The 27,045-nt window shown below is 39.2% G+C and overlaps 1 protein-coding gene and 1 pseudogene across 1 annotated transcript in view; one reads left to right on the forward strand and one right to left on the reverse strand.

Annotated features, from left to right (window-relative positions):
- The window catches only part of DERA (deoxyribose-phosphate aldolase), a 125,353-nt gene that overhangs the window by 58,417 nt on the left and 39,891 nt on the right, over nucleotides 1-27,045 (forward strand). Inside the window, exon 6 of the mRNA XM_003816530.6 lies at nucleotides 12,364-12,492. Coding sequence (XP_003816578.1) covers nucleotides 12,364-12,492 — 129 coding nt within the window. The remainder of the gene's footprint in view (nucleotides 1-12,363; nucleotides 12,493-27,045) is intronic.
- Nucleotides 888-2,630, reverse strand: LOC103785727 (prolyl hydroxylase EGLN3-like; annotated as a pseudogene).

Genomic DNA, 27,045 nt, shown 5'->3' on the forward strand with positions numbered 1-27,045 from the left:
TACAATTCTTCAAAACTTCAGATACTATTGATAAAAATGTGCATCTTATCTCTTGTAGGTTATTATAATATCTGGTGTGTTAGCTCATCTCTGCCTTAGTCTTACAAGATTAATTAGTTGCTTTGGTGGATGAAACTGTGTTCTTGAACATTTTGTGACTTTTAGTTTAAAAGGTTGCTGAACAATTGTATATTAAGTGTTTTACTGTACATATAATTATCTTAAGAGTTATTTTCAGGCCATTGTTGCACAGTGTTGAACATCTTTCTGATACTCAAAAAATAATTGCTTAGATATGTTCGTTAACAATTATTTTTAAGTGCCTTTGAATAGCAGGAAATATAGAAGGAAATATACTTTATGACTTTTAGATAGGAAACAGTCTTTAAACGCTTGGATTCTTACTTAAATCATAATTTTATACATATAAGTTTTATTAACAGAGTTGTTGATGTCTAGAGCAGTGCTTTTCCAGAATGCTTAGCAGATTGCCAGCTGCTTCAAAATTGAGAACATACTGTCCTTTCAGGTGGATCCTAGAGAGAAGAAAGTTAATTTTATTTATTTATTTATAAGTGTTTTTAGCTTTTTGAGGGTTTTAAAATTTTCATTTCTTTTTTTAAAATACACCATTCTATTTTTTAAAATAATGTTAAGAATGAGCTCATTAAAAAAGAAAACTGAAAAAAAAAACAGGTACACCCACATTTCCAACTCCATCTCCCTTTTCAGACTGTTCAAGATGTACACATGTACACTGTATATCTGTAGATCTGATTCTTTCCATGTTGTTTTCAGAGGTTGACACCAAACTACCAAGTAGATATTTTTCCTTTGGTTTAAATTCAGATTCCATTCCACCAAAGCAACATGAAAAAACCTAATGTCTAGTTTTAGCTTCTGGGGATTAGTTCTCCAGGTAAGAAGTGAAAATAGAGAATAAACGGTGTTACCGTCTTTATTCAGAAAGTCATTATTTTTAGCAAAATGGGGCCAAGGCAGAAAATCCAGGTTGTAAGATTTGGAAAAAGGAGCGTCCACACCATGGGACATGTACAGATTGATCACTATGACAACAGCCCTTTATAGAGGTAATAATGTTGTCATTAGGTTGTGACAATTCTCCAGAGACTTCAACAGCCCCGGATTAATAACATCTGGAAATTGTTCAGATGACATAAATTTCTGTTTTCTGTTTTAAGGCTTCCATGGTGCCTTTCTGTGGCATCTGCCATTGTTTTTCTTTTTCAAACCTTTCAAATCAGGAAATATACATAAAATACAAGATTATTTTCCTCACATGTGCTCCTAGGCTCTTGTCTTGAGAGCCAGCATTACCAAATCTATCAGGTAAACTGCTGGCCAACTGGTATGTCTGCTGGAATTTCTGGAGGTGGAATAGCAAATGAGTTCATCTGGCAAAGAGAGCATCTGAAGGTCCATGCAGTCTTGGCAAGAAAACACTAAATCCCACACATAAGACAGGGATGGGGAGTTTTTCGTCACTGAAGAGGCCATCTTTAGATCTCAACTCTTTTTTTTTTTTTTTTTTTTGAGATGGAGTTTCATTCTGGTTGCCCAGGCTGGAGTGCAATGGTGCAATCTTGGCTCACTGCAGTCTCTGCCTCCCAGGTTCAAGAGATTCTCCTGCCTCAGCCTCCCGAGTAGCTGGAATTACAGGTGTCCACCACCATGCCCAGCTAATTTTTTGTATTTTTAATAGAGATGGGGTTTCACCATGTTGGCCAGGCTGGTCTCAAACTCCTGACCTCAGGTGATCCACCTGCCTCGGCCTCCCAGAGTTCTGGGATTACAGGCGTGAGCCACTGTACCCAGCCGGATCTCAACTCTTAAAGATAATTCAGGAACCATTGCTAAAATGAACAAGGCCAGCACATTTTGGAGCACAGTCAATCTTCAGTGAGGGCAGATGTTTCCTAATTAAATTCCTGAATTTCTTTTTGGCTTCTGTCCTTTCTTCATTATCAAAGTACCAAACAGTATAGCACATCTGGTCTCATAGGAAGACAGCACCTCGTGTAGGTTCCTGCAATCTGACCAGGAGAGCAGGACTTTTTCACAATTGGCCTCCACATCTGCCATGAATGATTTCTCCTCTGAAAATAGCCATAGGATCCCACCGTGTAGCCTGGTATCCCAATTCTTGTTCAGATAGTAGATGCAGGTGGTGCAGCAGCCATCGTTGTTGAGGTGTCCACATGATGAATGTAACCTATTCCATTTTTAAGATAGCAAGCCACCATTGCCTTGGACCTCTCCTTGACATAGTATTTTCCCAGTGGCTCCTGCACTAGAGGACCAGCCTGTCAGTGAGGGACAGGAGGAAGCCAATGGCCTCGCAGCCCTTCTTGTTGCTCCCAGAACTGTGGGGTGAACTGATCACCCCACAGTTCACCCTTTAGAGACACTGCACACATCCCAGCCAGCGGGCTGTCCCGCAGGGCCCCCTTGCAATGCAGCTGTTTAATGTGCTCCTGGATGCAGTTGCCCACCACCTCCTTGCCCAGGAAGTTTTGCGGGTAGCAGAAGCTGACTTCCCGCAGACAGCGCATGATGTACTCTAGGGAAATTTTCTCCAATTCTTGCCTCATGATGTGTCCCAGGGGCATTTCACGCATAGTGCAGAAGTCGGGGACCCCCAGCGTGCACCCAGAGAGGGAACGATGTATGTGATGTGAAGCCAAGGTGTGGGTAGTGTGGCCATGGTCCCGAGCCACTGCAGTCAGTACTGGGGACAGGGAAAAGTTGCTCACAACTCTCAGGAGACGGGATCTGCGTTCAGGGATCAGTGGGAGTGGTGCGGGACTCCACGATCTAGTGCTGGACTTGGAAGTTAATCTTAAATAAAGAAAACTAAAATGCTATCGATGCAAGTTCCTGCTGGCGTGCGGGGACAGCATTGCAGAAGGTAGGGCCAGTTGTCAACCTGATTTGGATGCTGTTTCAAACATGCAGTCTGACCCCTTTCCCTTCTTTCCACTCCTTGGATCCACACTCTGATGCACAGAGGCCTTTCTCATTGTGGCCGAGTGCTCTGATTCCTGTCAGTGAGCACTCCACTGACACAGCCTTGTTTTTCAGCTGGGAACGACAGGCAGAGGTCAGGTTATGACCTCTACTTCTTCTCAGTGTGGCAGTAGTAGGAGGGATGCGGGGAGACAAACAGGAGACAACTCTTCTGCTAGTTGTGCCACTATATTGATTAAGCATCTGCAATGTAATATATCCTGGGTTTCTAGTGCACCCACTTTCACTACCCCTGAAAACCTCATTATAAGTCAAAACATTTATTAATAGGTTTTTAATGTGACATCACTATGCCAGCCACTTCTCTGGTGTATGTGTTTTGTTAAATTTTGCATTATTCTGACTAATTTGCAGTCGTGGTATTGGAATTCCATTTTCATTTGTCAGGCATCTTTGATAATAGCCTACCAAATTATTATTTTTCTAATATATGGCAAGAATTGCTTTTTTTATAGTAGAGAATTTCCAGTTTTCATAATGTTTGAATTTTTAACAGCAGACATATATTACATGTGAATATGTAAGCAGAAAAAATAGTAAAGGCTCTGGAGAATAAGGTCATGATGTTTGCAAATATTTAACTATAAGGACATTTACTGAAGTATTACTTATAATAGCAAAAAATCTGGAACCTTAAGTATCCTATAACAGGAAAATGATTGAATACATTTTTTATGTCCATGTGATGGAATATTGTGCAGCCATTAATAATTGCTCCATTGACCTATATTTATTAATATAGAAATATATCAAGGATATATTGAAGGAAAAAAGCATGTTACAGAATAATATGTACCATATGTAATCACTTTTTTTTAAGTTATAGAAGCCGTAGAGTGATTGATAGTCTAAAAAGCCCTCCTGTAAGAAAAATATCTGGATGCTAAATTACAACAAACATATCAAATTATTTTTTAACTCTTATTTTTGAATAATTTTAAACTTACAGAAAAGTTGTAAAATTGGTACGCAAAACTAGTTTTATCACTGAGATTCTCCAGTTATAAAGTGCTATCCCATTTCCTTTTTTTGACTTATTTCCTCTGTGATGTGTGTACATATATATATAAATTATGTATTATATACATATTTTTCTGAACCATTTGGGAATAAGTTGCAGACCTGTTCACCTGTTACCCTTAAATACTTCAGTGTGTATTTCCTAAGAACAAGGACAAGGACAGGGACACTCTTGTACCAAGCCACAGTACTGCATCAAAATCAGGAAATTAACATTGATAACCATACGGCCATTAAATCTACAGATTGTTCAGATTTTGCAGATTGTCCCAATAATGTTCTTTATTAGGTGTAGTATCAGTTGTTTCATATCTCTTTAATATTCTTTAACCTAAGAATACTAAGAACAGTCCTCAGTCTTCCCTTGTCTTTGACGATTACGGGCCTGTTATTTTGTAAAATATACCTCAGTTTGGGTTTGTTTGGTATTTTCTCACAGTTAGATTCAGGTTACACATTTTTGGCAGGTATACCACAGAACTTTTGCTCCATTCTTCTCAGTGCATTATTTCAGGAGTCACAAGATGTTAATTTGTCCCATTATTGATGATGTTCCTTTTTTTACTTGGCAAAGATGGTTTCTGCCAAGTTTCTCCATTGTAAAATTAATAAGTATTTTGCATTTTAATAAGTAATTAATACAGATTATGAATGGAGATATTTTGAGACTATGTTAATATCCTTTTCCTCATCTAACTTTTATTCACTCTTTTAGCATCCATGATGATTTTTTCAGCTATTACTCTGATTTTCTAATTCTGTCATTTCTTCTATACTTAAGAGTTGGCATTACCAAATCTGGGCATGATGTGGAACCCTACAAAGCCAGATGTGGTATTGAGGTCCTTCCCTCCCTCCCTTCCTCTGTCCTTCCCTCTCTCTCTCCTTCCCTCTCTCTCTTCTTCCCTCCCTTCCTTCCTTCCTGTTTGTAAGAACTCATTGATTCTTATTTTACTCAATTGGTTATAATCCTTTACCATCATTATTTATTTTGATACTCAAATAGTCCCAGATTTGGCCATTGGGAGTGTAACCGCTCAGTGGGTTCACCTTGCCTGCTGCCTACACAGAGCTAGTTTCTCAAGACGGAAATTACAGTAGAGAAAGAGTAATTCACACAGAGCCAGCTGTGTGGCAGACCAGAGTTTTGTTTTATTACTACTCAAGTCAGTCTCCCTGAGCATTTGGGGATCAGAGTTTTTAAGGACAACTTGGTGGGTGGAGGAAGTCAGTGAGCCAGGAGTGCTGATTGGTTGGCTAGGAAATGGAATCCTAGGGAATTGAACCTGTCCTCTTGTGCTGAGTTAGTTTTTGGGTGGGGGCCACAAGATCAGATGAGCCAGTTTATCGATCTGGGTGGTGCCAGCTGATCCATCAAGTGCAGGGTCTGCAAAATATCTCAAGCATTGATCTTAGGAGCAGTTTAGGGAGGGTGAGAATCTTGCAGCCCCTAGCTGCATGACTCTCAAGCCATAATTTCTAATCTTGGAGCTAACTTGTTAGTTCTACAAAGGCAGTCTAGTCCCCAGGCAAGAAGGAGGTTTGTTTTGGGAAAGGGCTGTTATTATCTATGTTTTAAACTATGAACTATAAACTGAGTTCCTCCCAAAGTTAGTTCAGCCTGTGCACAGGCAGGAACAAGGACAGCTTAAAGGTTAGAAACAAGGTGGAGTCAGTTAGGTTAGATCTCTTTTACTGTCTCAGTCATAATTTTGCAAAGGCAGTTTCAGGACCTGCTTCACACTGGCTCCTCTATGTTCCCATCATTCTTTGAGAACTTCCTTGCTTTCTTGTAATAGATGTTTCAGGTGTATCTTTGACTTTGTCTGCTCCAGCTTTGGAATCAGTCATTTCTCCAAGGAGCTCTTGCTCCTTTTATTGATTAATTGTATTTAGAAACCAAGATCTGGGTGCTAGGTATAACTCACTGCTATTGGGATGTTACTGTTTCTAGGCCTTCTTGTCAGACAGAGCTAGTAAATACATAAACGTACACATATACACAGCACACACATAGAAACACACATTCATTTATATTTGTTTATTTATATGTCAGTCTGTAAATCTGTCTGTCTTAGAACTTACAACTTCACACTATAACCTCTATTACACTCCAGCATTGCATGGTTTATTCTTACTTTCCCCTTCCATATTTATACCCCTTCTTCTCGTCAGTGAGATATCTTGCTCCCATTATCCATTATCTTCAGTATATTCATCTTTTTAATCAATATTTACCTTTTTATCAATTGCTTTGTGTTTGACAATCTCTAGAACTTGTGGGGTGTCTTCCTGGCTCTACTTGCCAAGTCCTCCCCAACCCCTAGAATTTTCAGTCCTCGCTGGTAAGGGTGACCTTCACTTTCCCCAGAGCTGACTGCATGTCCCCCTCACCTCGCCTCCATCATGTTGCCATGATGTGGCAACATGCAGGCCAAGAATTTCTCTAGGCCCCAGTGACATGGGGGCTAGGTTTCTCTCCACCTTCTTGGCAGTGTGTGGCTGAGAAAATCCCTGCTCTCCCTTGTCTGTGGTTGAGAGCTCCCAAAGATAGAGTTCAGAATCATCTTTCTAAATCAACAAGAGGCTCTTTCATCTTAATTATAACAGCTTAAACTTTTAGAGTAAGTCAACGTTTACCATCATTTTACATGTGCTTATTATCAAAGGTGGATCTGAAGGAAAAATGATTGATTACCTTCCTAACCATTTTAATACTTTTATATTTATTGGCAGAATTTGAGAAGGGTTTGAGCTGTAAAAATAAAGCTCTCCTATCTAATCTTGAGGAGAAAAATGAAGCTTGGAGAGGTTCAGTAACTTTCCCAAGTAACACCACTAATCAGCAGCCAAGCAAGGGCTGAAAAGTCCTGATTCAAATATATGAACTCTACTGTAGCACGACACCCTTGTTTTCTTCCCATCCAGGGGGCTAAAAGAGCAATTTAGAGATCATTTTTAGTGTATTATACAAAATTAAGTATCTTATATTTCTGAATTACCTTGGAACAAAGAGCAATTTAGAGATCATTTTTAGTGTATTATACAAAATTTAGTATCTTATGTTTCTGAATTACCTTGGAACTTTTCATTTTATGCAGCTTTTTTCCCCTAGAAGAATGAAAACCAGGTCCTAGGATTATAATGCCCATCTGTCAAGTGAGTAGTTTGAACTAGAAGGGAGTTGACATCCTTCTAGGTTCTGAGTTTTGACGAATCTGTTGCTCGAAGCACTGCAATGTATTTCCCTGGGAATATGTTGTAACTGCAATGAGTGTACACGTGCATGCATGTGTGTGTGTGCTGGGATAGAGGCAGAAAATTTTGAGGAAATACAGTTTTATTCCACGTATGAAGACATGACTCCTCCTCTCTGTTCTATAACTGACCCACAGTAAGATTTGGAGCAAGTCATTTATCTCTCCACATCTCACTTTTCTTTCTTTCTTTTTTGAGATGGAATTTTGCTCTTATTGCCTAGGCTGGAGTGCAACGGCGCAATCTCAGCTCACTGCAACCTTCGCCTCCCAGGTTCAAGTGATTCTCCTGCCTCAGCCTCCAGAGAGTAGCTGGGATTACAGGCGTTTGTCACCATGCCTGGTTAATTTTTTGCATTTTTTTAGTAGAGATGGGGTTTCACCATGTAGGCCAGACTTGTCTCGAACTCCTGACCTCAGGTGATCCACCTGCCTTAGCCTCCCAAAGTGCTGGGATTACAGGCGTGAGCCACCGCGCCCAGCCTACATCTCATGCTTCACATGGGAAGTGTGGAGGTAACTGCAAATTGTCTCACAATGGATGGTTAAATAGCATGTGGAGAACACTGAGCATTTTTGAGGGAAGAAGCTTTGAAAACGTAGGGGATTTCTCATCCTTTAGAGTAATTATTCCTCATGAAAAATTTTTTGGAAAGGGCATCTGTTGAACTTATTGCTTCACTTGTAATTTCCTCTGTGTATGTGGTCTAGCAGCAGTTATAATAACTCCATACCCCACCATTGTTCTTTCCTACCAACATAGGGGAAAACCTGCTCATTCGTTTTTCCATTGTTTGGCTTATTTATATTGAAAGGAAAGTGCCAGCTGAGTTTGTTAAAGGACATAATTTGAGATTGACTGGGTTACATTTCAGCCATCAAGCCACTTTGATTAGCATATATCATTCATCTAGTTTCTGACGTGTCTATCACGGTACTGTCAAAGTCCTCAAAACGACCTAAACACTAATAATGCTTCTTTGTGGTTTCTATGGCTTGTGTTGGAGTGAAGTGGTCTATTTTTTCTTACATGTAAGATTGGCAAATTCTAGTTGTGCTTTCATAAGTATTAGGACAGTGCTTGCTATTTTTTGTTCGTTAAAGTTATTTTTGGGTTTCTGGAAGTGTATAAGGGAAAATATGGGAAGCTAGTATTGAATGATTAACTGCCTACTAAATGCCTGGTTCTATTCTAGCAACATATATTATTTAATCATCACAAAAATATGTGAGCAAACCGAGCCTCCCTAAGTAATTAGGCTTAGAGAAATTGAATAATTCCTAAATGTTTACACAACTAGCAAGTAGCAAAAATGTCTTATCTCAAGAGTCTGTGCTATTCAAAGTAGCATGGGTTCTTAGCTTAAAAACAAACTTGTTTGTGATATATAGTAAGCCGTTTCCCCCAGACTGTTTTTTTAGGGGCCCAAAGAGGTTTTATTTTATGTTCTTTAAGGAACATAGATCATGGTGTCCTCTGCTTTTGTAAGTCCCTCTGTAATCTGAGCCTGATAAGCACTGAATAATAACAGGAACACCATCACTGCTGCCACCAACAACTTTGAAAACAGGAACTGACATTCCTTGAGCATGAACAATGTGCTGGATATTGTCCTTATCTATTCGTGTGTGTTAACCTGTTTGAAAATAACTCCGTGAGGTGTGCATACTTCTATCATTCCCATTTTGTAAATGAGGAACATGGGACAGGTTTAGAGTTAAGTAACTTACCCAAATCAAACAATAAACTAGTAGTAAAGTTGGGGTGTGAATCCATATACTCAGGAGAACCCACATTATTGTCTACAATACTATACTTCTTCAGTAAATATTCATGAGTTGAAGATGAAGAAAACCAATTCTGATTAAGTGAAGCTGAAAGGGAATTTATTATATTAGGAAGACATAAAGAAGCTCACTGAATAAGTAGGAAGCCTTGCTTGGTAAAAAAGCAGGACCATGAGAGAATAAGGAGCAGAGAACACAGTCAGATTGTGCCACAGGAAGAGCTTGGGCCCAGGGCCACTGCTGGCGCTGCTCCTACTGGCCAGCACAGGTACCATACTGTTGGCTGGTGGCTGGCCCCTGGGACACTGGACTTTTGGATCTCCTGTTATTGCTGATGCCACAATAATAAAGAAAATATCTGACTATTCTTTCATCTTTGCCTCACTCTGTAAGATTCAAAGGCCTGGGTAGAAGCAATCACTTGATAGAGCCCAGGTCACATTTTAAAAAGACCAGATTTGGTATAACTTTTGATTTAATTGTTCTGATATATTTTGGGCAGAATGGTAACAGAAAGAAATGACAACTTTCCACCTGTTGAACCTTAAAGATTGAGGTATTTTCTCAGAAAAACTTGATCCTGTTATGTGGTAAAATAGGCCAGTAAAATGATTTTAGAAATTGGCAGTTAAAGAATGAGAAGACATTGGTTGCATATTTGTAAATCCAGTTATGTTCTAAGTGACCACTTCCAGTTCATTCTGTTTGGATCATGGATTAAAGAGTATAACTTCCAAATGACTGAATCATAAAATACCTCTGGTTTTCCTGGTTAATTTTAACTATACTTCAAGAAATTCACTTGGCATCAGAAGGTAGTACTCTAGAAAAAGGATGGTGTTTTTTTGTTCACAAATATGGTCGTGATCAGTGTTTTAAGAATTTGTTTTACAGGCCAAAGTTCACTTTAACAACTGCTGTAATAAAATACTTTCCAGCCTTGTCTGATGGCTCACTGATTGTAAGCAGTAATCCAACAGAACTTTGGTTACTGGAACTGGGTCAAGCCATGAAATAAGATTTGACTTTTATAACACAACACTTAGTGGAAATTCATTTTACTAGAATTCTGAACTTAATAATTAAACTTTTTGAGTGCTTATAACACGTCAGGCAGTATGCAAAGTACTTTGTATATCTCTCTCTAATTCCTAGTAACCCTGTAAAGTAAATATTATTGACACTTTAAGGATGGAGCTGATGCTGACAGAAATAACTTGCCTAAGGTCCCACAGGAAATGATGGAGTTGGGTTTTAAATCTGCATTTGTCCGACTCTAAAGCCTGCTTTTAATGACAACACTGTTTTGTGGAAGAAAATCATTAATTAAATCACAAGTTAACTTGGATTAGCGTTCTTGGATTTTTAGATCAGAAGATTTTCCTTGTCACTTGTTCTTAGAGAACAAGTTTCTTTTTTTAGATTCAATAACTCAAGAAATGTCATTCCATCCAATTCATTCTCTGAATTAAAAGAATATAATTTTTTTTTGCTACATAGTCTATTACTATTTTTAACATTCTTACACAGGTTGTCATATTGGAGGCATAAGTAGGATGATTTTCTCCCAGGTTAGGTAGATGGGCAGGGTAAGATAGGTGGTGTGGCATCTCAGATCATCCCTAGTACTCAGAACTGCACGTTATTAAGGATCTGTGAAAATAGTCTGTTCTTTATTGAACCTTCTGTGGGTACCATCTCTCAGTGGTAACAAACTTTCTAAACTTACTGAGCATCTTGGAATAGAATATTTGCTTTCATTTCTCTTCATTTTTCACTTCTGAGCTTCAAGTTCATGTTTTCTGTGATTGAGAAGGCAAGTTTTATTTGGCTGTTATAACTTGTGGTTTTAACTGAGACTAATTTTTCATTTTTCTAAATGTACTTTACTAAGCCTGTGAATTATGGAACTCTCATTTTAGCTTTAAGAAATGCTTACCCCAACCCTTATTATGAATGTTTCCCTCCTGCTTGGTTTACTCTGTATGTTTATAAAACTACTTCCTATGGGCCGGGCACCGTGGCTCACGCCTGTAATCCCAGCACTTTGGGACGCTGAGGCAGGTGGATTACCAGATCAGGAGATCGAGACCATCCTGGTTAACACGGTGAAACCCCGTCTCTACTAAAACTACAAAAAGTTACCTAGGCGTGGTGGCAGGCGCCTGTAGTCCCAGCTACTCGGGAGGCTGAGGCAGGAGAATGGCGTGAACCCCAGAGGCGGAGGTTGCAGTGAGCCGAGATCACGCCACTGCACTCCAGCCTGGGTGACAGAGCAAGACTCCATCTCAAAAACCAAAAAACAAAAAACAAAAAAAACCTGCTTCCTATGAAAGATACTCAAATACAAAGGAAAGAAAAAGCCTTGGTCTTGTTACCATGGCAGTAGCCTGAGTTCAAGAAATGATAGTGGCCGGCCTGAAAAAGCCGAAATTCACTGGTATCATCGACAAAAGACTTAAATAATTTTTTAAAGATTTAATACACATGATTTTGGTCTAATTTGCTTACTAAAATCCTGCTACCTTTCATGTAAAATGTTACCTTGAATATGAAATATGAAATAAGTCTGGGCCCAATGTGGAATCCTCCAAAGCCAGATGTGGTACTGGGGTCATGGGCTCAGGGGTTAATAGATTTAAGGCAGCATCTCTGAGCCTCCCTGCAGATGGCTTTGTGCACATGCGTCCAGCACTACCTGGCCAGGCCTAACACTTTTTAGTCAGATATATAAACATACTCTGGCAGGCAGTGGGGCAAGCTGCTGTGTCTTTATTGTCATGAACATAACTCTCAAGAAGGGTGTGCTTTATATTCCAACCAAAGAACCTATTACTTGTGAATGGAAGAATTAATAAGAACCTAAGATTTTTTTTTATTACTTTGCAAAGGGGTACACCACTGTATGTATGGTAGCTACATTTGTTTTTTGTTGGAAGCAACCATCATATGGACAAGACAGAAATTATTTATAATTTGCATGTCATTATGATATTTAAAAAGCTCTATGTCTCTGGACCTCAGGCCAGGGCTTAGAAACGGTTTCATGGTAGCAAACTAAGCATTCCTTGTAACAGGATGTGAACTGCAACAGAATGCTCCAGGCAATGTTAAATTGGGGTGATTTTTAGAAAGTGACAAATGTTTTATGTTTCCTAAATGTGAAATGGGTTCCACCAGCTCTAAACGGCTGCCAAGTTATGTTATCACTTGCCTGCTTTGTAACTGCCTCAATTATTTTCTTCCCCAGCCCTGTATGATGAGATTCGTCAGTTTCGCAAGGCCTGTGGGGAGGCTCATCTTAAAACTATATTAGCGACAGGAGAACTTGGATCTCTTACTAATGTCTATAAAGCCAGTATGATAGCAATGATGGCAGGTAAGTGTTTTATGTTCAAATAATGTTTTCTATTGAATTGATGTTTTTAGGAGAAATTAAGTAAGTGAAAGCATTTAGCTATTATTAAACGTGCTAACCACTTGGAATTTTTTTGTGGGAGGAATCGGATATTTTGTAAAAACATGTTCAATGTGAAGTGGTCAAAAACTCCTGGCTTTCTTCCACATTTTGTGTGTGTGTGTGTGTGGCATTTCATTGCTGCACTATGCTTATAAGGCAGTAGATGGCTCTCTTGTTAGTGAATTGCCTTCTGTTTTATTCTTTGATTATTCACTCATCAACATATGTTAGACAGGAATTTCTTTGACTTAACTCCTCTCTGAATTTAAGCTTTTCATTTATCTCAGAGATATGTATCCATACTATCTGAGACAGCCTCTGCCTTTGTTTGTGTTAATGTTTTAAAATTTAGTGCAGTATCATTGATTTTTATACTTTCAAATATAAGTTGACTTATTCTTTATCTCTGTGAACAGCAGGTCTATCCATTTAGACGTCCAAGCTTGCAGCCTAGGAGTCATGCTTGGTTCTTTCTTTTTCTCACCTCACATAAATCAGTGAACAAGCCTTGAGAGTTCTCTCTAGACCTCTTTGCTGTGTCTGACACATCTTCCCTCCATTCTAAGTGCTGCTGTCTTAGGCCACCATCCTCCTCCACGGGGATTACTTCAGCTGTTCCCCTGTCTTCCTGACTTTTGTTCCCCTCCAATCTGTTCTCCACACTGTCGCCACAATTTTTTTTTAATGCTAATTTTATTATGGTACTGCTTGCTTAAAATTCCTTCAGTGGTTTCCCTTCATCTTTATGGTAAAGTGTACATTCCTTGATTCTTATGTTAAAAAGGTCCTTCCTAAGACCCTGGCTGTGCCTCTGCCGTCTCATTTTCCCTTCACACCATGTTCTCCAGCCAGGTAGAGTTACTTGCACTTCTCTGCAGATGGTGCCATCCAACCTTTTGAGTCTTTGTACGTTCTGTGCCTCCTGCCCGGAATGCCTTTTGCCCAAATAACTCAACATCTTGGGGTTCAGCACAGGTACCACCTTTTTCAGGAATTATTTCCCCTGACGCTGCTTCTCCCCCTACTGTTTGGCCCATTATCTCCTCTGTGTGCCCCCACGGCATTCAAGTAAAAGCCCTATCATATAACTTATCACATGACATTGTGATTGAGTGTTGAATTTCTAGGTGTCCTTCTAGGGGCCCAATATTTGGATGAAGATACCTGGTTTCTCTGGTCTTGAATCTGGGCCAGCCATACTCTTGTGTACTTCTTGAGTGCTCTGTCAGGCCTAGTAGATCATTCCTTGGAACTCTACTGAAAATCAGCCTACTAGTCAGCAATGGTGCTGTTGCTCTGGGCACAACTGCTGTATCTAGAAAATATCTGCAGTTGTTATCTGAGAGCAAAATCTCAGAAAAACCTAAGGATGAGAAGGGATGGAACACTTTGAACAGTTGTTCATCAGTGATGTTGGCATTTCAAAGATTCACAGTAGAAGACTCACTGTGCCTCTTAGGAACCTGGGAAAAGCCCCTTGGAGGCTACTTGGTGTACAGGTAGCCCCCCTTTATGCTGCTTGCCAGCACAAGTGATTGTTAGCCCAGGTAACAAAGTAAAAGTTTGGAAACGAATAACAGCAGCCACTTATAGTACATACTTTGTGGTAGCCACGCTGTTGGTTGTGCACATGGAGCTGAGATACTCCTCAGGGTCACATCGGAGCCAATCTTGTGATACCTGTTACCCCAGCTGTTATCCTGGTCACAATGAAAGTGTATTCATTCTGGGAGGTCAGCCAACCCTGTCCTACGCACAGCACCTACTACTCATGATACGAATGTGGTATTAGGTCATCATGCTTTGGAAGCTGTGTCCCACCCTCCACCCATCCTGTCCACAGAAAAAAATGTGATTATAAACATGTCCCTTTATTTCTTCCTGTCTGCTTGTTTCTCTGTTCATGTTGTTTATCCACTTCGTTTCTTCATTTAAGCAGTGTTTGTTGAGCACTTAGTATGAGTAATAAAACCGTATTCATGGTGTGCTTTACCAGGTACATTGAAACAATATTCCTTCGTCCTCACATCAGTCCTGGAGTGGAAGAAATCTAGGATTGTGTGACTTGTTTAAGGTCACAAAGCTAATAAATAACCTGTATCACTATTTGAACACTCTGGTCTTCTGGCTCCAGATTTATTGCTTTTTCACTTGTAACGTGGCTATTTCCCAAGGCACACACTAGATTTTATCATGAATGAAAGACACAATCTTTGTGAGGCATAATATATGAAAGCATGTAGCATACTTCCTGGCCTATAGTTTATACTTCCTACTCTGTTAAGAAGGTATATAATAGAATTGAAGTATTCTTTGATGAACTTGAAATATTTTGAAATATTTTTTATATTCTTGTCCCAATTTTATATGTAACTTGCACAAACTAATCTCCCCAAAAGTAATTTACAAATTTCTGACTAAATTCTGTATTCTACTTCTGTGGTGGTGTAAAAAATTTTTTCTTAAATCAATTTCATTGAGGCAGATTTGCATTCAGTAAAATTCAGGTGTTAGATAGACAGTGTGATGAGTTTGGCAGTTTGCAAACACCTGTAACCACTACTCCCTTCAAGACACAGATCATTTCCATCCTCCTAGAAATATCTTTGTGTCCCTTTATAGTCGCCTCCACTCAGCTCACCTGCTGTCCCCACTGCAACCACTTTTCTACTTTTATCACCATGCTTAGCTTTGCCAGTATTAGAACATTATCTAATCACATAGTGTGAACTCTTGTGTGCTTTGTTTTTGGTTTGTTTTGCCCTCACTAAAAATAAGAGATAAGAGATCTTAAGGAGTTTGCCTAGAAGTATTTCACTGTGTAAGTATACTGAGTTGCTAAAATTGTTGGCATAATGTTGTTTATAATATGTTCTTCCATTCTGATATCTGTGGGATCTGTAGTTATATCTCTTTCTTTATTCTTGATATTGGTCATTTTTGTTTCCTTTCCTGTTGTTGTTTTTGCTTTTCTTTCCTCCTCTGCTTGTTCATGCTAGGGCTTTGCCAATTTTATTAATCTTTTCAGAGAGCCAAGTTTTTGTTGTTTTTTTTTCATTACTTTTCAGTGAAACTTATTTTCTAATTTCCCTTGTGATCTCTTTTGTTATTTAGAGTGCTATTTACAATGAGATATTTACTTTCCAAATATTTTGTGCTTTTATGGATATCCTATTGTTGCTTTATAATTTAAGATTTTGTTATCCTCAGAGAGTATCCATTGTAAGAATCTTTTGTCTTTTGGAATTAACAGTTATTTTGTAGCTCATTTTATGGTTGTATTTAGTTATATGCTTCAAGTGCACTTAAAAGAATGTGTATTTCAGATGTTAGAGCAAATGTCAGATCGAATTGGTTGATAATGTTTTTCAGATCTAGTTTTGTTTTCTTTTTGGTCTACTGGTTCTGTTTATTACTGAGAGAGTGTTAAAGTCTCCAAACATGATTGTGGATTTGTCTGGTTATCCCTTTCGTCTGTCAGTTTTTTCATCATGTATTTTGGAGCTCTCTTATGTATATATACCTTTAGGATTGTTATGTTTACCTGTTGAAGTAGCACATTTTTCATTATGAAACGTCCCTTTTTATCTCTGATACTAGTCCTTGTCTGAATGTCTACTAATGATGTTCATCTGGCCACACCAGCTTTCTTGTGTTTAATACTTGCATGGTATATATTTTTTTCCATCTTTTTATTTTCAACCCATCTGTGGCTATATATTTAAAATGTATCTTTTGTAGGCATTTCTTTTCTAATCTATGACAGTTTCTACTTTTTAGAGTGTTTTATTCATTTACATTTCATGTAATTGATATAGTAGGAGTTAAGTCTGTCATCTTGCAAACTTTTTCCTGTTTGTTTGAATCTATTTTTGGTTCCTCTTTTCTTGCAACCTTTTGGGATCATTAGCTATCTTGTAACATTTTGTATCTTCTGTTGGCTTTTTATCTACAGACTCTTTGCACAAAATTTTTAAGTGGTTGCTCTAACAATGTGCATCCTTAATTTTTCACAGTCTACTTGGAATTAATGTTGTTTCACTATACATGTCACAAATGGAAGAACCTTACAACAGTTTAATTTACATCCTCATTGGTTCTTTGAGTTATTTTAATGTTCTTTTCTATATATATTACAAACCTCTTACTACAATGATATGAATTTTTAACAGTCACTTGTCTTTTGAGGACATTAACAAAGAAAAAACTAAGATAAGCTAGTATTTTATGTTTTCCCTAAATGTATCACTTTAGTCTTTATTTCTTCCTATAAATATGAGTTTCCATCTTGTATAATTCAGTCTGGGAAACTTCCACGGGTATTTTTTGCAGTACAGGTCTGCTGATGATGAGTTCTTTCTGGTTTTATTCGTCTGAAAATGTCTTTATTTCACCCCCATGTTTTAAGGATAGTTTGCTGAATATAGAGTTCTGGGTTGAGCATTTTCTTATTTCAGCCTTTAAATAAGTCATTCCATTTCTTGGAATCCCATTTCTTCTTGTTTCCTTGTATGTAATATCTTATCTTACTCTAGCTATGGTCAATCAATATTTTCCTTTTGTCTTTTTTGTTTTCCCAGTAATTTGACCACAACCGACCTAAGTATGGTTTTCTTTGTATTTATCCTGAACTTTTCTGAGCTGCTTGGATTTGGAGGTTGATGTTTTCTATCAGTTTAGGACGTTTTCAAAACCATATATATGTACTTTTTTTTTTTTTTTTTGAGACATAGTCTGGCTCTGTCACCCAGGCTGGAGTGCAATGGCGTGATCTCAGCTCACTGCAACCTCCATCTCCCAGGTTCAAGTGATTCTCCTGCCTCAGCCTCCTGAGTAGCTGGGATTACAGGTGTGCACTACCACGCCTGGCTAATTTTTGTATTTTTAGTAGAGACAGGGTTTCACCATATTGGCCGGGTTGGTCTCAAACTCCTGACCTCAGGTGATCCGCCTACCTTGGCCTCCCAAAGTGCTGGGATTACAGATGTAACCCACTGTGCCCAGCCTAAAACCATATTTTTAAATGCATCTTCTACCCCATTCTATTGGTCTTTCCTTCTCGGACCCCAAGTACATGAGTGTTAGACTATTTAATATTATCCTATAGGTTACTGAGGTCCTGTTCGTTTTATTTTTAATCTTCTTTTCTCCTCTGTTCTCCTGATTGGTTACATGGATCTTTATTCAAGTTCTTTTGTCACAGGATCTTTAGGGTGTCGCTTTGCCAGTCAGAAACCTCCGTGCACTTCTGCTTGAGTTTTGCTCCTGGTTGCTGGACTTGTTCCACCCACTCAGCCTGGCAGGCTGCACTTGGCTCGCACTGCTGGCCTGGGTCGCACAGCTGCCAAGGGCAAGCCAGGCGCGGAGTGGCAAGGGATGTGTGAGTGAGTGCACGCGGGGTCCAGCCACTGTGCATAGCCAGGCACATCAGCTGTGGCAGGGTGGGCAGCTCCAGGTGCAGACTCCATGCGAGGCTGTGGCTGGACCAGACGTACCACAAGCAGCTTCTGCTGTGGGCACCAGCATCTGGACAAGGGGAACACATGGTGCCCAAAAACTTGGAGACACCAGGAACCACAGAGCCCCAAAGAGGGTGTTACAGCATGTCACAGGCCTAGCTGGGGGAGCCCTGAGTTCTGGGCTCCCAGAAGGGCCGCAGCTCCTTCTTCCTTCTCGTTATCTGCAATGTGGTGAGTTGGGGGCGTGTTTCAGCCCTGTTTGTGTTACAGCTCTTTCAGTCCCGCCATTTGGTGGGTCCTGAGTTCTTGTCCTGTGTCCAGGAAGAATGAAGTACTTGGACAACTGGAGGGTGAGCAAGGCACAGAGGAGCTTCATTAAGCAACAGAACAGCTGTCAGGAGACCCAAAGCAAGTAGCTCCTTTCTGCAGGCAGGTCATCCCAACAAGTGTCCAGTTCTCAGTAGAGAGGAGACCTGTAGTGGGTAGCTCCTTTTTGCAGGCAGGTCGTCCCTGTGAGTGTGTGAGTCTGACTGAGTCTGAGGTTTTTATATGCTCAGAATGAAGGAAGTGCATGCTGATTGGTCCATGGGTGGCCATGGATGGGCCTGGAAAAAGCACCATCGGATTGCCTGAATGGTCATCAGTGAAGTTCTCACTCCAGGCTGTGGCCTTCACTCAGACCTGGCAGCCTGGTTCCCAGGCTTCAGACCATCCCTGGCATGAAGGTGGGGCTTCACCAGGGACCCATCCCTTCCTGCCTAGGAACCTGTCTGCCTCCCGCCACCATCATCATGTTGTCCACGACACCCAGGCTATTCACACTGAGGGGCGCCTGCAGACCCACACCAAGCTGCCCTCAGCCCCTTGGCCTTTCTCCTATGCTTGTTGTCGCCCAAAGTCCAGAGGGGGCCAAGGCGGTGGGAGGCTGGCGTGTCAGTGCTGCCCTGAATGCGTGCACACTCAGCCAGATTGCGGCAGCATCCGGGCTCAGCCACAGCTTTGCTCCGCAGTGGAGAAGGCGCCAGGAGTAGGGAGAGGCCAGGGAGTGGGACCAGGTACTTCTGAGCCTGCAGGGGTAGAGGGCTTCCCAGGCTCCTAAGAGCACAGGAATGCCTGGGTCTGGAGATGTGGCTTGTTGGATGCAGCTGCCCCTGGGAGCACAGGGCTCCTGCCCTACCAACATGGTAGAGGGTGGAGCTCCCACCTGTTCCCAGACCTCACCAGCTCCACGGAGTGTGCAGCCCTAGCCACGCCTCCCCCGCTGCAACTGGCATCCCCACGGTGGCTGCTCCAGACAGGCCACTGCCACCATCACTTTGATCCTTATTTTCTATTTCAAATTGGCTTTTAAGCCTATCCAGTGAAATGTATGCTGCTGTACATTTTTAGTTTAGAATTTCCATTTGATTCTTTTTTATAATTTTTATTTCTCTACTGACATGTCCCCACTTTTTCACTGGTTGAGATCATATTTTCCTTTAAGTACTTGAGTGTATTTGTAATAGCTGATTTAAAGCCTTATGTGCTAATTTGTACAGCTGGGTTATTTCAAGGGTCTGTATTTTGAGCTTTTAATTTTTTAGTGCCTGAGTTTTATTGTTATTTATAGCAGGAGGGCGAGTCTGGTGACAGTCTGTTATGTCTGTTATTCTTCTCTGTTTTTGTTTTCCCATTAATTTAGAATCAGAATCTCAAAGGGAAACCGTTTGTCATTACATTCATAACAATTTATTTTATAATTTTTGTAGCCATTTAGATTATGGCCAAAAAGAAATTCTTTGGAGACCAGGTAGAGATATCTAACTATGTTAGTCTGGTCTTATACATCATTGTAAGTAAAATTGTGTTAAACAACTTTGGTCAACTAAATGTTAGTAGTCTAAACTGTAAGGATTATTGGTTTAATCTTGTTTAGAAATCTTTCAAAATGTTTTAGAGCAAGGAACACAGTCAGAAGACCAGAACTCTTGTTCTGTCTTGCATATTTTGTGACCTTGAACAAATAAATTAATCTGGTTATCAATTCAAATGCAGCAAGGTATGTGAGTGCATCATAAACTGTAAATAAAGTACTTTGCAAGTTATTGAAAAATATTAGTATACCTTCCTTCTCCATCCTACGTCAATAAGAAAGGAAACATAATGAAATCTTTTTTTTTTTCTATACTCTTTCAAGGCATTATTTAGAGCATAACCCTTCAAAACCATTTGGTGTAGCTGTAGGGGAGACAAATGACATTGAGCTGGATTTCTTTCTGTACTGATTCCAAAGCTTACTGTATTAGCAGAATTGTTCAATGAATCTTATATTTGAACTTACTTTGCTAACACTTGCCTCTGTATTCAAAAAGAAAGGTACAAAAGAATGATTAATTGAGAATCACAATTAGATGTGGTCTAGTTAATGATATGTTTGTGGTACGCTACTTTCCATGTTTTTTTTTTTTGTTTTTTGTTTAGTTTTATTTTTAACTTTTAAGTTCAGGGGTACAAGTACAGGTTTGTTACATAGGTGAACTTGTGTCATGGGGTTTTGTTGTATAGATTATTTCCTTACCCAGATGTTAATCTGAGTATCCATTTGTCGTTTTTTCTGATCCTCTTCCTCCTTCCACCCTCCAAACTCCAAAAGACCCCAGTGTCTGTTATTCTCCTTGATGTGTCTATGTGTTGTCATCATTTAGCTCCCACTTATAAGTGAGAGCATTTGGTATTTGGTTTTCTGTTCCTGTGTTAGTTTGCTAAGGATAATGGCCTCCAGCTCCATCCATGTCCCTGCAAAGGATATGATCTCATTCTTTTTTTATGGCTGGATAGTAGTCCATGGTGCATATATATACACCACATTTTATTTATCCAGTCTATCATTGATGGACATTTAGATTGATTCCATGTCTTTGCTATTGTGAGTAGTGCTGCGATGAACATATGCATACATGTGTCTTTACAATAGAATGATTTATATCCCTTTGGGTGTATACACAGTAATGGGATTCCTGGGTCGAAAGGTATTTCTGTCTTTAGATCTTTGAGGAATCGCCATATTGTTTTCCATGATGGCTGAACTAATTTACACTCCCACCAACAGTGTAAAATAGGTCCTTTTTCTCCACAACCTTGCCAGCATTTGTTATTTTTTGACTTCTTAATTTTATCCATTCTGATTTGTGTGAGATGGTATCTCATTGTGGTTTTGATTTGCGTTTCTCTAATAATCAGTGATGTTGAACTTTTTCTCATGATTGTTGGCCACATGTATGTCTTCTTTTGAAAAGTGCCTGTTCATATCCTTTGCCCACTTTTTAATGGGGTTGTTTGCTTTTTCTTGTAAATTTGTTTAAGTTCCTTAGAGATGCTGGAAGTTAGACCTTTTTTGGATGCATAGTTTGCAAAAATGTTCTCCCATTCTGTAGGTTGTCTGTTTATTCTGTTGATAGTTTCTTTTTTAGCCATGTTTATGTAACAGTTCTTTTAAATTTTTTATTTTGGATGCCATAGCAGCAACATCAGCTCTTCAGACATGTATCCAAATAAAAATCTTTTAACTGACAGTCACTTAATCAGCAGCTGTAATTATCCAGAACCAAGGCAGGAACCAGAAACAAATAAAAGCATTTTAAATAGATGAAAAATATATAATCGAATCTATCATACAACAACAATGTCATAATAGCTCAAGTTTTTTGAGCATTTACTATGAGTTGGACAGTGTTTCGATGATCTATGCACATTTACATTTAATCTTCACAGCAACCCTATGAAGTAGGTACTCTTACATGATACAATTAGAATATTAGTCAGAAAGATCTTTTTGCTTTTGTTCTATATGGTCATTATTGATGTTTGGAAACATTCCAGGTACTTCTGTCTTTGTTTTACCAGTTCCTCTCTCTCTTATAGCTTTGTCCCCACTCCTTGGCCATTTTAAAAGATTTAAATAAAATTTCTGTACTCTGTCAAACCTCCTATTGATTATGCAAAGGCAGAATTAATTGATCATGCTGTTATACTCTTAGGACAGTTGCAAATACCAGTAGCATTTGTAACATAGTATCAGCATCAACTGTTTTACCTGTTAGATTTTTTTTTTTTTTCAAAACTGTGCTCTTCCCTGGGCTAAGGACCACACCTTCCTTAACTTTATTCCTCTGCGATTACTATCAAACCTGGCATATAGTAGAGCCTAAGAATATATTTCCATATACACCAATGAATGAGTGAAAGAGAGAAAAAAGATAGAGATAAGGAAAAGTGAAAAGAAGCAAAAAGAAATTTGAAAATTTAGATGCCTCTTTCCAGATGTGCCAAAATCTTGTAGAATTTGAACATGTTATTTTAGAGGGCAACTCTTATTTTAGTTGAACAAAAAGAGAGACAATTTATATTTTAACAAGGATATTGTATTTCTAAAGCAATGTAAGGTATGACAAGGATATTAATGATCTGTAAGAGTGTGGAGATGGATCTGGAGGCAAGGAAGAACCAGGGAGAACTTTTTGCTTTGGTTTTGGGGTTGAAGAAAAATTGATCTTCCATGTACATTAGTGGAAATGTGGTAAGGGAAGTACAAATACAGGAGGAACTAAAGTAGGAGCAAACAATTTGAAGGGAGTATAATCAGAGAAGAAAAAAGAAAGCTATACTTTTTTCCTTGAACAATCCAAGAACAAGATGATAGGACATAAGATAGGGAAACATACTTACAGAAAAGAGAAGTGTAAAGCAGGTCAGTCTACTGCTAAGGGATTTCAGCCCAGCAAATGCACACATTAAGAATAATGCCAGAATGTAGAAAAGTGGCTTTATCTTTCAGTAGCGGTGGACTGTTCGCACACACTCAACAGCTAACAAGCTCCGCTCTGAAGTTATTCTAGACCTTATCTTTGGAAATAATGCAGGCATGATAAATAAGGTTGGAGTAGAAAAGCACTAAAGATGCAATCATAATGTCATCAGGTTTGAATTGCCGATGAAGATCTGTGGGAAGAGTACTAACACAAAAATATGGGGCTTGAGAAAAGCAGACCTTGAAGGAATACAAAATGAGTTTTGAACTTGGCTGGAATTTTGCAACGTGTAGAAAATGAAACATGAAAAAGGTAGAATCCAGGGGAGGGAACATTCAAAATTCAACCCAGTAAGATCAAAGTAATACAGAAACAATGAGAGGAAGTGGAGAAATAAGAGAATATAGGGGAAGCCATCAAAAAATAAAATAAAGGGGAAAAGTAGTGGGAAACGCTATGACTGAATGAAACCAAAACACTAAAAAAAAATGTGGTGATTAATAAGAAATTAATATCTAAGATTTTAAAAAATATATTTTTGAAAATTTAAATATGCATCAAATAGTAAAGTAAATGACAATGTCGATTTATTTTTCTAAAGATTGTCACAAGTTACATGGAATCCCTCCTCTTAGGCTGCAAGTCTTTGTATACTCAAGGAGTATTGATCCAGATGGCACATCTAGACTCCTGTGGTGTTGTGGCCTTTTTTTAAAAAAAAAAAAAAAAAAAAAAGATCTTGCCTTTCATAGGAAAAAGCATTTAATTTATGAAAAGGTATGCTACAACTGAAACTTCATCACTGGGGAAAGCATAAGACCATAGTTTGTATTGGGTTAAGAGATAAAAGATTTAAAGTGTAAATTTATTTACAGTTCCTTAAACTAGCCCTGGAAATTAGACTACTTATAGGGTGAAAACTAATTAACTTGCTGTCTCATCCATGGAATAGATTTAAATTCAGGTCCCCAAGCAAAAATTTTACAAAGTTTACCCCCACCTGGCCCCTCACTATCCTTTGTTGAGTGGAAAACACAGAGCTCTGTAGAGGAAAGAAGTTATCGTATTTTCTGGCTTCCCAGCAATGCAGGAACTACTGATGGTGTATTTTGGTACATGCATATCCTTTTAAAGAAAAGGTTGAGTATATGACAGACATTTAAACATAAAATGTTTTCTTTGTTTCTTCATGGTTGGGCTTCTGTGAAGAAAGAAAAAGAGAGAAAAGAAAAAGCTTAGTTTTTTATGTGGCGTATTTTCTGGTCTGTGTAAAATTTTATTGTGTGAAATTGTGAAAAATATAGCCCAACATATTCCAAAATCACAGAACTGCTTCTTGCAGACCTAACTTGCCTAGAAAAATTCACAGGTGCAAAGACTGGTACATAGTAAATGCCTAGTACATGCTTGCTGATAGATTCAGGTGTCACGCATATGAGTACAGTGGCATCAATGATATATCTGTAATCAACTTTTATAGAAACCAATTTTTAAATAAAGCTGTATTTCCCCTTTAAACATTAAGGGATTTTATTTTCTAAGTGAAATTCTGGCACATGACATAGAGGCTAGACCTGTGTTCACGTGTCTGAGATTCTGTTATTCCTTTATCTGTAATTCCTAGCATATTAACTCTTCGTTATTTATTCCTTAATATCTGTGCCACTTGGTTACTGATCTATTAGAAAATTCTTTTTTTTTTTTTTTTTTTTTTGAGACGGACTCTCGTTCTGTCGCCCAGGCTGGAGTGCAGTGGCGCGATCTCTGCTCACTGCAAGCTCTGCCTCCCGGGTTCACGCCATTCTCCTGCCTCAGCCTCCCGAATAGCTGGGACTACAGGTGCCTGCAACCACGCCCGGCTAATTTTTTGTATTTTTAGTGGAGACGGGGTTTCACCATGTTAGCCAGGATGGTCTCGATCTCCTGACCTCGCGATCCACCCGCCTCGGCCTCCCAAAGTGCTGGGATTACAGGCGTGAGCCACCGCGCCCGGCCAGAAAATTCTTAAAATGGTGGGAAATTGGAATCCTTGAATGGATCCCTCAGTATATTGTACCAGGTAGATGCTTGATTATGCATATTTATTGAATGAATAAATGAAAAAAGAGTAATAAATCATGTGAAGTTGGTAGTTTATAAATTCTTTCTGCAGTAATCCCAAGAGGGAGGGAGGGAGGAGAGGTATCTTATTATCATCTTTTAGTAGATGAAAACCTGAAGCTCAGAAGTTAAGTGAATAGACCAAGGCCACACACTGAGTAAGTGGCAGAATTTTCTGAAGGACTTTTGACTCTAAACTCCATGCTTTTATTAATGCGCAATCCTGCTCTCTATCCTGCAATTGATCTGTATATCAGATAATATTTATAAGCTGTGTTTAACTTTTGGAGGCACAGATGTTTCTAGAGGCCCTGAATGAGATTGTATGTTGCACTTTACTTTTCTGTTGAGGGCAAGAAAAGGAAGACATAATGGCAAGGTGTTTCTATAGAGAGGCAAGGTGTTTGGAGAAATTTATAGGAGTTGGTGAACATGAAATCAATATAAAAGAGAAAAATGACAGCAAGCCCGGGGCCACCTGCCTATGATTGGCCCACAGTAACTCCTTGTTGAAAAGAAAAGGTAGGGTGCCCAGAGCTAAAAGATCTCTTCTCAGGCAGCTTCCACTGTTATTTGTGTTTAGCTACTCTGTTGATGTCTCTGTAGTGATGCACTTAGAAAATTAACCAGGGTTGTGATACAACTGCCACTTGAGTTCTGTACTTTTCTTCCAGACTCTCTTACCTAGGGTGCCCAGAGAACAGCTAGGGAGTGACAAGAAAAGCAGATCTTTCTGTTTTCCACCTGATGGAGGAGTAGGAGAGATGTTAAAGCTGAAGGCAGTCTGAAAATGAAGGAATAGAGTAGGGAGGGTGGAGGGGTATGGGAGAATGGAAGTGGTATCAGAATATTTAGAGGGAAGTCACAGCACAGGATGAGATAAATTGAACCCTTCTCATGAAGAGTGGTTGGAAAGAAAGTGGACATCTAATTAGGAGGAGGAAAATCCTTGGGGTTGTAATATTATGTTCAAATACTTGGAAGATTTTCCTGATAAAGGAAGATTTTTCTCTGTTAAAGTAGTAGGACTAGGACCAACTTTTAGACATTGTGGGAAGATGGCTTTTGAGCTAGTTATTATAGGAAGAATTTCGTCAGTGTCTGAATCACCTGGAAATTGGGTGCGCCACATCAGGAGGTAGGAGACGTTCGAGGCACAGGCTGAGTGAGCCTGATGGAGCTACACTAAGACAGACTCAGCAAACATTAGAGATGCCTTCTCTTTCAGAGTTAATGTGATTCTATGCAGAAGAGAAAATTATTTCATATGCAGACACAGACACACACACAGAGCATGTGTGTGTGTGTGTGTGTGTGTGTAATTTAAGAGTAGATTACAATCCAGTATACACAGGGCCCCAAAATATAGAAAACATGGGAATAGATGAGTGTATTAGTTTCCTGGGCTCGCTGTAACAGAGTACCACAAATTAGATGGTCTTAAGCAACAGAAATGTATTCTTAAGGTTCTGGAGGCCAGAAGCCCGCAGTCAGGGTGTCAGCAGGCTTATGCTCCCTCTGAAACCTGTAGGCAAGCCCTTCTTGCTTATTCTGGCTTCTGGTGTTTGCCAGCAATGCTTGACATACCTTGGCTTCACTCCAGTCTCTGCCTCTGTCACTAGATGGCTGTCTTCCCTCTGTGTGTCTCTGTGTCTCTTCTCCTCTTCTTATAAGGAAACCAGTAATGTAATGGCCCACCTTACTCAGTATGACCTTATCTTAAGTAATGACATCTTCAGTGGCCCTCTTTCCAAATAAGGTCTCTTCCTGAGGTATTGAGGGGTGAGATTTTGACATTTCTTTTTGGGGGAAACAATTCAAAGCAAAGAGAAATAGGATTCTTGCTCTATGGTCTTATTATTTTCTGTCAAGAAGACCTGAAGAAGTTAGAGAAAAATATTTTGACTCAAACCCAGCAAACTTGAATTCAGGTACAAAAGATTGATTTTTCCCTCTCAGCAATGTTGGATGGTTTTGTGGATAGGGGAAATCTAGTAGATATTAAATATTTTTATCTGCAAAAAGCATTTGGTAGGGTTCTCAATGGAAGATTAATGGCTAAAATAAAGAATGAGGCATTAGGAGATAAATTTGCTTATGAGCAAGAGACAGATACTAACAGTAGA

Source organism: Pan paniscus, chromosome 10 (genome assembly GCF_029289425.2).
Source record: "Pan paniscus chromosome 10, NHGRI_mPanPan1-v2.0_pri, whole genome shotgun sequence".
NCBI classification, from domain to species: Eukaryota; Metazoa; Chordata; class Mammalia; order Primates; family Hominidae; genus Pan; species Pan paniscus.